Here is a 15,000-nt window from a genome sequence, read left to right as displayed (position 1 = left end):
CTGATCGAATGCAGATCCTGTATGACCTCCATCCAAAAAAACAACGATCTTCATGTGTTCTTTATAAAAATCCTGAAAAGGACCCTTGTGGTTTGTCCTTGTATTGGTTTCCCAAAATGCTTCCCTTTTTGGAAGCATTCAAATAAACAAGAACCTGTGTAAAATGCACCAAGTGCCAACAGGTGAAAGTTCCTATGCCTGGAAGAAGCAAAAGAATTTTATTCTGTACCCCAGGTAGTACATACACTCTTAGAACAAAGGGTTCTTAGAGTCATAGATGAGTTCTGTAGAGACAGAACCTGAGAGGGTTTGTTGTATAAGTAAGCGTTCTCATATGAAAACACTTTAGAACCTTTCCAGGTTCCCCGAAAGGGATAAAACCATCCTGCTTCAGGACTAACTATCCAAATGAAAAAAAAAAACCTTAAGGGTTCTACTTTTGCCAAGAGTATAGCTGTGGCATGTATAATTATGTTTTTATCTAAAGGTCAGAGTTCTTCTAAAGGTTCCCTGTTGTAGGGTTGTAGGTCCCTCTACAACATTCTACAATCTGAAGCTTGTATTGATTCTCAGCGAGGACTCGTGAACACTTTGCAATTTTAGTTTCTAAAGTAAACCTTAACCTCAGCATACAAATTCAATTTGTGTAGAGTTCTAAAGGTGAAAATTTGTATTGCGAAACGAATTTCCCAATAAGAAATAATGTAAATGCAGATAATCCGTTCCAGCTGCCCAAAAATATGACCAATATGACCAGTACAAAGCGTATGGAAACTGTATGGCTGCTTACAAAGAACTGACCCAAGCCAAGCATTCCACAAGCCAAGTTGTGACACTAAGCTTTGGCTAAAAATAAAACAGACCACCCACACCACCAATCTGTCAAAAAAAAAAACACCCGAAAAATCACCTAGCTTTTGAACACATGCTGAAGGCAACATTGGTATCGTGGGTTGCTTTCCAAACAGCTTTCACTGACTGTAAATAATTCATAAAATCTCTTCGCTTGGCCTCGCTTGGCTTTCCCCTGATGCTAACAAGTTTTGACCTCTTGTCTCCTGGAAGTACGCACAACTTAGCCTGCATTCGGTTCAGTTCGGTTTGGTTCGTTCGTATGCCAAAGACGCTTCATATGCCGATGCAAATTTCATGCAAAACTTTAATTCTTAAGGTGAACATTCGTAAGGGAGGGCATTCGTATGCCGAGGTTCCACTGTATAAACAGTTACTGATAAAACAGTGCACTTTAGATCTGCAGCTCTAAATCATCTTCACCTTCATCATGAGTGCCACACAGGATGTCCTGTGAGTTACAGCACATCTCCAACAGAAAATCAGTGATTTATTATCTTTAACTACCGCCCAGGGTATGTGAATGCTGATGTATGAGATCACACAAAGCTCACACTGACCTCAGGAAAGTAGGTCAGATGTTCAGTGTACTAACAGGAATCAGTATCATCAGGATAGAAAAGGATAGAAAGATAAATGACCACATCAGGCTAAGGAGAAGGACATGAAAATATGTACAAGCTTCTGAAAGCTGTATGCTCAAGCATGCAGTAGCTGTTGTGCACCAAAAAACGTGGGGAAGGGGATACAAACTTTGGCACTCAGCAGCTATTTGGGGCATTAGTGTCTAGGGGCATGTCTAGGGGCATGTCTAGGGGCATGTCTAGGGGCATGTTTGCCCCTAGACCTCCAGGGTTGGGGTTCAGATTCCAGTCTCCGCACTGTGTGTGTGGAGTTTTGCATGTTCTCCGCATGCTTTAGGGGGTTCTTCTAGGTTCTCTGGTTTGCTGATCCACTCCAAAGACTGGACATGTGCTGTATGCTGACTGGCACCTCTGAAATGTATTGCTATGGGTTCACACCCCATACAGGGTGTCCCCCACCTTGTCTCCTGAGTCCTCTAGGCTCCAGGATCTACATGGTACCTACTATTTGTATTTTCAGGGGCAGCAGTAGCTCACATGGTTAAGGTGCTGGATTGTTGCTTGGAAGATCAGGGTTCAAGCTTCCCCACCACCGAGCTGCCACCATTGAGCCCTCGAGCAAGGCCCTCAACTCTCTCTGCTCCAGGTTCACTGTTTCATGGCTGACCCTGTGCCCTGACCCCGACCCCCAAAATCTGGGATACATGAAGAGAGAATTTCACTGTGCTGTAATGTAGATGTGACAAAAATAAAGGCTTCCTATTACTTGGGATTCTTAAAGGTTCTAAAAGGGTTGTCCCTCTTGGGGAACTGTTAAATATTCCACATACTGTAGAATTCTGAAGTACCTTTCCTGGAAGCTTTAATCATCTGAAGAAGCCTTAGAGATCTCTTAAAGTTTAAGAACATAAGGGTACTGGGAAAGCATGTGGAATAAAATCCTTGAAAAATTATTCCTCATTATTTTCATCTTTATAGTTAAAACCTGTCAAGTGTCTAACCTTCAGCTAGATAGCTGGAACATAACAAGGTTCTTCAGGGGTTCTTTTAGGGTAATGTTGGGAAATTAAATGACGTTGTCTTCCTATAGGAACAGTTTTGGATAGTGAGACTCTCCTTTAAGCAGCAACAAATTCTAGCACTGCTAATAATTATTATCTATAAACACTCATTAGTCTTCTGCACACAGACACTGTGGGATTCTGCAGATGGTTTTCCAGATGGTTCTCCATGAGCTTGGTGCAGTTCCTGAGTGTTTTTCTTTTTCTTTTCTTTTTTCTCTTTAACTCAAAGGTCTCAGCTCAGCGGTCACTTTAGCAACACTTTCTTGTGTTCTGCCTGTTGCTAAGTTGCCGAGTCGGGTATTTCCAGCGCCGTCGGAGCACCTGTTGTGCACACATAATCTCAGCAGTTACAAATCAGTCAACTGTTGGAGAAAACCAGGACAACTTTAACTACTTCCCCCCAAAATATAAAGATAAAGTGGATCTACAGGAACCTCAGGGATGCCAGGATGTTAGATCGGTGGTCAGTGTGGTGGGAACAGAACCTCAGATTAATTTAATAATCATACAGAACAAAACAGACAATAAACAACACCCACACACACTAAAACCCACACACACAGTAAAACTGACCACAGCATGAGTCAGCGGAAACGTACAGGATGCGGTGTGTGTGTTGTGTGTGTGTGTGTGTGTGTGTGTTGTGTATGGAATAAAACACTCAGTGTTGTGCTCTTATAGGAAATAAATCAAAGACGGTGTTGTGTAATGAAGCTGAGTTACTGTCACCACCAGAAGTAGATTACTTCCTTCTTACGTCAGCCATTTGTCAATACTTTTGCTCTGAATACTTTTATCCATTTACAGTTACATTTAACCCTTTTTACCAGTCCCCCCGGTGGAATAGAAACAAACCACTGGGACATTTTCAATCAGTATAAAGAACTGAATGATGCTCTGTCTATGAGTCTGATCTAAAACAAGTCTGTTTAGCTTTCAGTGTGTTTTAGCCGTGTGTTTTTCCCTCTGTTGGAGAACCTTACACAGAATTTTACAGGTTAAAGATGAAATTTAAGCTGCTTTTTAGATGAACAAGCACTCGGAGAACATCTCAGAGAGCAGAAATTGTTTTGACATCAACATCTACTTTGAAGATACAAACATTTCTGTGGAAACAAATTTGTTTTTCTGGAACTTTTCTATGAATACATTGCACCAAGTAGACTTTCATATGAGCTTTATATTAACCTCCACTGTGGAGTGAGACATGACAAAAATCTTCAACATGGACACAACAACAACAGGAGGAAATAAGATTTTTTGACCTTATAACAGCTATAAACAGTTGTTCCAAAAGCAGTCTCTTTTATTTGTACTGGTTTGGAACACATCGAGTTTTCATTCTGATTATTTTCTATTCATACTCATATTTATATATTCTGAATATAATATTTTTTGATTAAAACATTGATCACATGATGACGCCGATCAGACGTTTTAACCTAAGAAGGGTTTGGATGATTCATTTAGAGATTAAAGCTACAACAGCCATAAAACCACAGCAGCTGTGTTATAACAGTGTTATAAACCACAGCGTTATAAATCACAGCGTTATAAACTCTCTCCTTAGTGAATAAGTTACATGGCCCACTTTTAGCTCAGACATGTTCTGTGCAGATCAATGGACAAGCACATCGTGGGCTCAAACACACACACAAATACACACACACACACACACACACACACATACACACACTACACCCACACGAGCTATGTGCCAGACTTTTATCTTATTTTCATTCCATCTCTGGCGTCTCATTAATCTGTGTTACGGAGACACTGGGAGTCGAGAAAGAGGAAGGAAAGTACTGGCAAGACAAGACGCTGTGAACATCCATCCTCCTGTTACATAACCTGCAGATTATCTGTCCTTCCTTTAGTGCTTTAGTCCTTTCCACAGACCTTTCTCTCTGCCAGAGGTTTTAGAGACAGACAGCAAAATTATTAGCGTCCTGACCTTCAAGGAAAGAGACAGAAAGAGCGAGAGGACTGGATTGATTTTTTTTTAAGTTTTGAGCCACTTTTAATATACTCAAGTTTTAACTCCTCACAAAAAAAAAAAACCAGAAACCAGCGAGTTACACTGTAAACTGTGAACATAACATGTGTAGTGTGTTAAAGTGTTATAGCAATTCAAATACTGCACATCTACTGGAGTTATGATAAGTAGATCCAAATATCAGTATAATCAGTATAGGAGTATGGGTCTAGAGTTATGATTGTGGAACATTATTAACATTATATTAGCATTAACTAGGTGCTGAATCGAACATACAGGTACTGAATCAACTGCAGTAGACACTAAAGTGAATGTAGTAGGTACTGAATCGAATGCAGTAGATAGTGAATCAAATGTAGTATGTACTGAATCAAATGGAGTAGGTTACTAAATCAAATGTTAATACTGAATCGAATGTAGTAGATATTGAATCAAATGCAGTATTTACTGAATTGAATGCGGTAGATACTGAATCGAATTTAGTAGTTACTGAATCGAATGCAGAAAATACTGAATCAATTGTAGTAGTTACTGAATCAAATGCATAAGATACTGAATCAAATGTAGTAGATACTAAATCAAATGCAGTTAATACTGAATCGAGTGTAGTACATATTAGAATTTCGTACTTACTGAATCAAATGTAGTAGATGCTGAATCAAATGCATAAGATACTGAATCAAATGTAGTAGATACTAAATCAAATGCAGTTAATACTGAATCGAGTGTAGTACATATTGAATTTAGTATTTACTGAATCAAATGTAGTAGATGCTGAATCAAATGCAGAAGATACTGAATCAAATGCAGTAGATACTGAATCAAATGTAGTACTGTAGATACTGAATCAAATGCTGAAGATACTGAATTGAATGCAATAGTTACTGATTCAAATGCAGTAGATATGGAATCGACTGTAGTAGATATTGAATCAAATGCAGTAGGTACCTAATCAGCTGTAGTTGGAAGTGTCACAGTATGTGACAAGACCCCTGGTCTTGAAGTGAAGCCTGGTCAATCTCGTCAGAGCCATGAAGACGTAAGACATTGATGCAGGTCAAATAAATAATAATTATCCAAAACGCCAGGCAAAGGCAGAGTCAATCTGGCTAAGGTCAAATAATCATGCAAGTGATATGACAGAAAAAACAGATCAACATGGAGAGAGCAAAAAAAGGTCAAAAAACAGAAAACATGAAGCAGATGTAGTAGAGATCAGGAGAGTTGGAGAGATACAGCTTCATTTGCTTTGTTAACGTATTAAACACATTATTCGAAAAACAGTGGGTGTTTAAAGCCTTTAGCTAATTACTGAAGGACAATGACATGAGTCTCGGATCAGAATACAACCTTAGCCATTATAATGACACACACACACACACACATACACAATGTGATCCCACATCAGTATAAAAAGAACAGACAGATCACATGGTGTGTGACATTTATACACCTCCAGGCTAAAATATTAACATTTCTGCTTCATTTGATCTGAAGGCATCGCTGCGTGTTGATCACAAAATACAACGAAATAAAGCCATGCTGGTGTTTATTTCAACTCATGAGGGCGACTAGCCAGGCTTATTACAGCTTTACGCTCGTTCACAGTGTGTTATTAGCGCTGTGTATGAAGTTGTATTACAGGTAATCTGCTGTGATAAGGTGTATCTGCTGCGACACAGCTGTCACTCAACGCCACCCGAGTCCTCATTAAACGACAGCGTGGCCTGTGTGTTACTGATAAGGCCTAACACACACACACACACACACACACGATGTATCATATTCCTACACATTCAGAGCAGTGACACTGCATGAATACAGATATAACACACTGAGTGCTGTGCTGGTTGAGGAAAATCATCAAGTCATTTGGGGTGGTGTGATGAAGCTGAGTCAGTGTTACCACACTCTACTTCTATTTACTTCAAAGTGTTTTTTTATTTTCCTTTCACACCACAGCAATTTTCAGTGGTTCAAGAGGAATTTGTACGTATTAAAGAACAGCATGTCGTGCTTACAGTAGGGACTGAATCAAATGCAGCAGGCGCTAAATGGAATGCAGTAGGTACTGAGTCAAATGCACTAGTTACTGAATGGAATTCAGCAGGTGCTGAATCGATTGTAGCAGGTAATGAATCGAATGCATCAGGTAATGAATCGAATGAATCAGGTAATGAATTGAATGAATCAGATAATGAATCAAATGCAGTAGATACTGATTCAAATGCAGCAGGTGCTGAATCAATTGCATCAGGTACTAAATCGAATGAGCTAGATACTGAATCAAATGCAACAGGTACTGAATTGAAAGCAGTAGACACTGAATCAAATGCATTAGGTACTGAATCGAATGCAGTGGATATTTAATCGAGTGCAGCAGGTGCTGAATCAAATGCAGTAGGTACTGAATCAAATGCAGTAGGTACTGAATCGAATGCAGAGGATATTGAATTGAATGCAGTAGGTACTGAATCGAATGCAGTAGATACTGAAAGCAGCAAATATAAGAGGACTTTATTGTATTTATTGATATTTATTGTATTTATTGAAGAACGACACACATCGTATTTTTTATCCATCTAAAGTTTTACGTTTTAATGTTGTGGAATGTCACAGAGTGGGCAGACTGCAAAAACTTCATCTGAACTTTTTTTCCAAATCTTTCTGTGTCCTGTTTCAGTGAGGCTGGAATGCACTGAAATAGCCAGACCACTATCATAAACTGGAATTAGAGGCCTGTGCTTGTCTGTTGTCAGATTGGAGCGCCACGTGAAATACCGTTCTCAAAAACATTAGTCTATACATGTTGTACTTCCTGCTTCTGTGTCTCCATTTCCTCCCAGCTGTGTACCAGCTCTCTGGAGAATGTGTCAAAAAACCATCTTTCTTTCTGAAACACGGCCGGTGATTTCATCCAGATTTTGGGCGTGCTTTAAACAAACGAACCTCTGTGTGATGTGGACTCGCGGCAGGAGATGTTGATGTGGACGCTTTCAGAGGTGACGTCAGAACTAATTGCTTTGCTAAATGCTCAGTTATGTTCAGGAGCGGAAAGCTCCAGCCAGCACCTGTTCAACAGCAGCTCCAGTCAGAGAGACTGGATTCCAGCCAGAGCCTCAAGGGCCTGGAAAAGTATTTGACAGTTGACAGTTTTTTGATATTCATACACCATCAGAGCCACACAACTACTCCACAAATTCCAGAAAAGTAGTTCTAGTTACTGTAGGTTTTGCTGTATCCATGTGGCATCAGAGAAAAAAGTAGTTCCGGTAACTTTTTCCATTTTCCTAAAGGTTTTGTGATATTCATACACCATCAGAGCCATACAACTACACCACAGATACCTCCTCCTCGAAAAGTAGTTCTGGATACTGGACATTTTTTGTGGTAGGTTTTGTGGTATCCTTACACCATCAGAGCCACGTAACTACACCAACAATTCCTCCTCCTGAAAACCTAGTTCTGGATACTGGCAATTTTTTGAAGGTTTTGTGGTATCCTTACACCATAAGGGAAAAAGAAGTTCTGGTAACTTTCCATTTTCTTGAAGGTTTTGCAATATTCATACACCATCAGAGCCACACAACTACTCCACAGATTCCTCCTCCTGAAAAAGTAGTTCTGAAAAAGTGCGTTAGGAACACAAATACCACAAATTCCTTCCCCCGAAAAAAGTAGTTCTACATTAAAAAGGCTGACGTATAGATTCCAAGCTTTATCCGGGTCATGGTTTCCATGGCGACAACCCCCCCCCATGTGTTTTGGATTTTGTTCTAGTCTTGTTTTCTCCGCTGTCTTTACCTGACTGTGTTCACCTGTTTCGTGTTACTCCTCGGTTCATTTTCCTGTCTTTACTCTGCTGTTTGTTCATTTTGTCGCAACATTTTATCCTGCCTTTTTTGTTTGCTTTTGTCTTGTTTGACCTTTGTATACTAATCATCCTGGTGTCATGTTTCCTACCTGTGTACTGACCGGGCTCCTGCACTGCCGTCCTGCCTGGTCAGTGTTTTACACAAGCATGGGTTTATTTGGAACTGCCTTTAGACTACCATCTTAGTATGTTATTGTTTTAGCACAGAGAAATGTATTGTAGCACACGCACACACACACACACACACACACACACACACACTCCAGATGTGGTGGAGATTAGGTAGAAAAAAAAATTAGTTGGACTATTCCTTTAACGTGTTTGAATCCAACTCACAATGAAGACCAAACATCTGTGTGTAATCAAATTCGCACATGGGTTTTCATAGTGTGTGTGTGTGTGTCCGTGTGTGGTCATTAAATCATCAAACAATGTTCTGTTTAATGGCTAATAGAAGGCCAGGAGGGATATAACTGGTGAGAGGTGAGAGAGAGTCTCTTCAACACAGCTGTTTTTCAAATCTGTCTTTAAATAGCACACACACACTTTGACCAATAACCCTGAATACACACACACACACACACACACACACATGATCACATGTGCAGTATGTTCTCACTTTTCAGTCCCTGACGGTTTTCCCTCTGGCTGCCACAGCTCAGTGCTAGCTCTGAATTTAGTCTCAGTGTCACATTTTCTGTTCACACCGTGTTCTCCTTCTCATAAAATAAATAAATAAATAAATAAATAAATAAATAAATAAATAAATAAAAGTCGAACAGTGTGCTAACTGTTTTAAAGGCGCAGGCTTTGACTGTGCTGGTTTTCAGCATGTTTGTGGAACATGGTGTAGTTGTTGTTGTTGTTGCTGTAAAGGGAAGACAGGACATCAATCATTTTGCTCAACTTCCTGTTTCGCACCTGAGCCAGCGACGTTTCACCGTATTTGATGAGACGTAAAGCATCGTGCTGAGGCGAGCTGTGGAACCACAAACACACACAATAAACACACTTTTTTTTACATGCTCGCAGGGACTGAGCTCAAACAGAGGGGGGAGGGGCCTGAGCGACAGGCCACGCCTCCTCAGTGAAGTGTTAATTCTGATGGCAAATTCTGCTTTAGTGTTTGGAATAAAATGTAGTTAGATTTAGTCGTGTATATTATTTTAGACATGGTCTAGTTTTAGTTGATTAAATGTCACAAGACTTTAGTCGACGATTTTAGATTTAAGTGTAGATTAATGCTTTTTTTGAAACTTTCAAAAGTTATTCTTTTCATCTAGATGAATTGAGGCATCTATTAACCGGTTATGAAGTGGTAATGAGGTTTTAACATTTTAAAATACAGAATCCTTTAATTCAACTTATTCACTTATTTTCATCTGGCTTTTATTCGTTGAGGAAAATGTCAGTAGATTTTGTCATAGTTTTCGTTCTTGCCATGCTGCCACCGTTGGGCCCTTGAGCAAGGCCCTCAACCCACCCAGCTCCAGGGGTGCTGCATCATGGCGGAACCTGCGCTCTGACCCCAACCCCCATGGATGGGATTTTCACTGTGCAGTCATGTATATGTGACAAATAAAGACAACTTAACTTGAGGTTCTTGCCGGAAATTATTCATCAACGAAATTAACACTGCCTCAATGATGGAACTAAGAAACACAATGGAAAGGTTATAGTAATGAACCTTTGAAAGTGTTTATATGAGGAACAATCACAGAAACACTCTGGTGTCGGAAACTAATCAACAATATGAAGTGAAGTGTAATGAATGGAATGTGGATTATTTTCCGTTCAGTTTATCTTCACCTTACTTCTGGACCGTCCAGTTTACAATAACAGATGGCAGTTCTTCTCTAAAGCAGTTCAGATAAAACAATGTTGTTTTGATGAAACCTGGATTCCTGCTTAGACTGATCCATTCTGACTACAGCTAACAGAAATCCACAGTGAGCTCACAGAGCTGCTGACTGTCTCCCGTCATGGCTGATACTATGAACAGAACCTCAGGAACACCTCAGAAGGAACACTCTGACCAATCAGAGGACAGTTCACTCACATGCATTCTGGTACACTGTGTACCGAGCCGAGCAGAAAATTCAACCTTTTTAACAATCTCTAGTTTTAGAACAGAGCGCAGATCTACAGAGCTGAGGTGAGGACACAGTTAATGCTGTGGAAAGTTCATGTTCTCGCTTACGTTATAGCAGCTGTAAACATTTATTCCCTAAACAGCCTCTTTTAGACTAAAAAACACACCACATTATCCAGAGCAGCTTACATTTATCCCATACAATTGAGGATTAAGGGCCTTGCTAAAGGCTTCAGCAGCACTAGTTTGGTGGGCCTGGGATTTAAACTCAAAACCTTCCCAGCATAAGTCCAGCACTTTAACCACTGAGCTATCACACACACAAACAAATAAACTCCTCTTAATAATAAACTCCAAAGCTCTGACACTGGAGGCTCCTTCCACAGTGTAAACGTCGCCTTCCATAATTAGCCAACATCTATGTCAGTGTCTATTAGTCCATCTCTGTGTTTACTTTTAAATGCACTGATTTATGTTTCATATTTTTCCTTTTTTTTACCCTCCAGAATGTACACAATGTCCCACTTTACCACTGAGCCTTCGTCATCACTCACTCCTGTCCCAAAACCTTCCAATGTTCTTGGCGTGGTTCTTCATCCCCCTTAGCTTTTGGTACTTTAAATGAAATTGAAGCAACACATCAATATTTCCAGCCTGTAATTACAAGCTCTGAGTTGTACCAGGACATGCCAAGTTCTTAGATTTTGTGGTTCCGGGGGTTTGGCTCAGGTTCTCGCTGGTATTCGACGCTGTGTGTTGTCCTACACACCAGAATCCAACCCTCTGTTTTTAAAACGCTTTCCATGTAATGAAAGCGTGGAGAAGATTCCAAAAGCAATCAGACCAGGAGGGAAAAAGAGGAATGTGATACACATGCTCTGCTGCGTCCAGGCATTGGTCTTTTACAGAGAAAAAGCCTTCAGTTCAAAATAATCCTCAGGTTTTGCTGTTTAAAGAATGAAAAACTGATTTTGTTTTTAACTTAAGAACTGAATGTCAGTTTCAGTTGAGGTACGTTTCATTTCCATCACTAAATTGCAGTCACGCTGCACTGAAGCGCAATCACCGTCCAATCACAGCCCTAATCCTCAACCTCATGGGCGTGGCTGTATTTAGAGAAGATAATCATTTCTTAATAGTAAACTTTTATTCATCAGACTTTTCAGAATGATTAAAGGTGTGAATCTAAATACAAATATATACCGCTCATGGCCAAGGAGCAAATATAAAAAGTTTCCCTTGTTTCTCTTAGGCACAAACAAACAAATAAGGTGTTGTTCTATTCACAGACTTAATAACACTTGTAAAAACAAAAATGTATAAAATGTAAGATTTGCTCACGTGAGCTCTCTATAGCACGTGTCGTCTGTTTGTAACCAATTGATATACAGTGGAACCTCGGCATATGAATGCTCTCCCTTACGAATTTTTTACTTAATTTTTGATTTTTTCGAAATTATGCAAGAAATTTGCGTCGGCATAGGAAGCATTTTCGGCATACGAACGAACCGAACGCCAGTTTGTTCGGGAGCCATTAAAAACGTGCGTCAGTGGAAAGCCAAGCAAAGAGAGTTTTACGTATTGTTTTTCAGTCAGTGAAAGCTGTTTGGAAAGACACTAATGTTGCCTTCAGCATACGTTCAAAAGCTAGGTGATTTTTGCACCGTTTTTTGTTGACAGATTGGTGGGTGGGTAAGTACAGACTTCTGTTCTTTCTAACATTTGTAAAGTCAAGGACAGTAGCATGTCTTTTCCTCTGGGTCTTTGAGAAATGATGTTTTCCCCTCCACCATGTTGTGTGAACTCTCAGTGGTTCTTACAACACCATGGGTATCTTCATGTTAGGTTAGGGCTCTCAAGCAGATGGATGGTCTAAAAGATTATAAAATTGATTGTTATAGTGACTCAACATTCTGCAGCCTCCTGGTGGTCCAGCAGCAGGATCCCGTGTGCTCACTGCTGCAGCCTGGGTTCAATTCCTGGGCAGCTAACCCAGCCATTGAAGGGTTAACTCTCAGTGCTGGTCCCAAGCCTGGGTTATATGTGAGGGTTGTGTCAGGAAGGTCATCTGGTGTAAAAAAAAAAAACTGTGCCAAATCAAAACATGTGGACCAAATGATCCGCTGTGGTGACCCCAAACAGGGAGCAGCTGAAAGAACAACATACAGCTAAAACAGCTTGGTGTCAAATTGACACAATGATGACACGAAATGTGTACAGGACGCTGAAAATATACTGTATTATCATGATAATTTTATGTTTACCCGGCTGTCTCCATTCAGTTAGGAAAAGTCATTAAATATGATGCAAAAACAATATGTCAAACAAATGATTAAAGACATTAAATATTGAATGGGTTCAAATTGACCCCAAGGATAATAAGAGGACATAAGGCACTCTCATGATTTCTGACACTGTCACATCAATCAGCAAAACACTGTGTGCCGCTTTCACTTTGACTTGCGAGAAGGACAGGCAGTGCCTCATTTACATATTTTCTTCCATCCCTACTTGCCACATGACATCATTCTCTCAGACATCCGCATGCTTAATGTGATGTGTGAGAGGTGTGCTAAGACCTAAGTGCTCCAGTCCTAGAGGTGGCGCTGTTGTGAGTTCACAAAGGTTTCCACGACTTCAGGAAGAAGACCGTGTCTCAGCACAGTTGGAATGAATCAGCCTGGGACACATGAAGTTTGTATCGACCAATCACAGACGACCACGCAGCTATTAAGTTCTCGTAAGCCAGCATAGTGTTTGTTTAAGCCTGATGAATGTCATCTCTGTCTCTTATCTTTGTTTTCTTTTTCACAAAACCCACTAAAGCCTTTTCACACAGAAGCTTTCATTCTCCATTACGGGATACGATTACTGAGCAATTAGTGGCAGTTTCCCAACACATATAACCCAGAGGAACATGTTCATATCTGTCATGTGCAGGTCATCATGGCCTGTAAATCAGGACCAAAAGCACAGTAACAGATGTGAAGAGGTTTGTGTAAAAGAGGTGTGTAGGAGGCTCTCCACAGCTCTCGTGTCACCTACATTAAACCACTCCACAAAAAGCAAAGCATCAGATCAGGATCTTGTAAAGGGAAAAAAAAGCGTTTGCTCAAATTGCTCTTACATAACCAGCGACAGGAAGGCATATGTCTTTAAAAGCTCTGCTGGAGAGTTAATAGCATAATAGTATAATAGCGTGAGAGTGTAAAAGTGTAACAGTGCAGCTGCTTGTGGATATTCTACATTTATATATAGATTGAGATGTAAGTGTGTTCACTAAGCAGATGCTTTTATTCAAAGTGCTTTAAAAGGGAAGCAGAAAAGATTTCAATCATAGACATGTTAATAGAGCTGACTGTAAGAGGCGTGCTGCATTAACCTCTATAACTATACATCCCCTGTACCCTAGACCTCAATGACCTGTACCCCAGTGACCCTACCCTGAACCCCACTGACCCTAACCTCTACTCTACTGACCCAAACCTCTATCCCACTGACCCTACCCTAAACCTCACTGACCCTAACCTTTACCCCACTGACCCAAACCTCTATCCCACTGACCCTACCCTAAACCTCACTGACCCTAACCTTTACCCCACTGACCCAAACCTCTATCCCACTGACCCTACCCTAAACCTCACTGACCCTAACCTTTACCCCACTGACCCTAACCTCTACCCCACTGACCTTAACCACTACCCGACTGACCCTACCCTAAACCCCACTGATCCTAACCTCTACCGCATAGACGCTTCCCTGAAAACCACTAACCCTAACCTCTAATCCATGAACCTCACTAACCATAACCTCTACCCTACTGACCCCACCCGCTACCACACTGATTCTACCCTGATAACTAATAACACTAGAGTGAAAACCACTGACCATAACCCTACTGACCCTACCCTGAACCTCACTGACCCTATCATGAATATCTTATTAACCATAACCTCTACTCTACCATCCCTACCCTCTACCACACTGATTCTACCCTGATAATTATTGACACTACTCTGAAAACCACTGATCATAACCACACTGCCCCTACCCTGAACCTCAGTGATCCTGCCCTGTATACCATTGACCCTCTTCTGAACCTCACTGACCGTACCCTGAACATCACTGACCCCATCCTGAACCTCACTGATCCTACCCTGTACACCACCGACCCTACCCTGAACCTCAATGACCCAATCCTGAACATCACTGACCCTACCCTGAACTTCAGTAATTACAGACTTTTACAAGTCTGTAATGTAGGAAACTGTTGCACAGAAGTGTTTCCTACAACAGGAAGTGTGATGAGCCAATCAGAGTGCAGACTTTAAGATTCTTCATAATCTGCAAGACAGATAACGTTTTACCTCTCTGTCCAGAAGCTTTACTTCTGACTGTTACAAAGCACTGCCACTGACTCTGGAGACTCCTTCCATCAGAGTTAAACAAAGCGAGTGCTGCTGTTTTTAATGAGGTGCTTGTGAAGGATCCTGTGCTGATTTTATTTGATTGTGTTTTTCTGCTCAGACGCGGCG

The 15,000-nt window shown here is 40.7% G+C and overlaps 1 protein-coding gene across 4 annotated transcripts in view; it reads left to right on the top strand.

Moving 5' to 3' along the window:
• The window catches only part of wnk4b (WNK lysine deficient protein kinase 4b), an 80,845-nt gene that overhangs the window by 25,311 nt on the left and 40,534 nt on the right, over nt 1–15,000 (top strand). For all 4 annotated transcript variants that reach the window (XM_058377667.1, XM_058377668.1, XM_058377670.1 and 1 more), the window contains exon 2: nt 14,993–15,000. This exon is cut by the window's right edge and continues 165 nt beyond it. In XM_058377667.1, the coding sequence (XP_058233650.1) occupies nt 14,993–15,000 (8 nt within the window). The remainder of the gene's footprint in view (nt 1–14,992) is intronic.

This window comes from Hemibagrus wyckioides, linkage group LG24 (genome assembly GCF_019097595.1).
Source record: "Hemibagrus wyckioides isolate EC202008001 linkage group LG24, SWU_Hwy_1.0, whole genome shotgun sequence".
NCBI lineage: Eukaryota > Metazoa > Chordata > Actinopteri > Siluriformes > Bagridae > Hemibagrus > Hemibagrus wyckioides.
The sequence above is the reverse complement of the archived record's forward strand: the minus strand, read 5'-3'. Positions and strand labels throughout refer to the sequence as shown.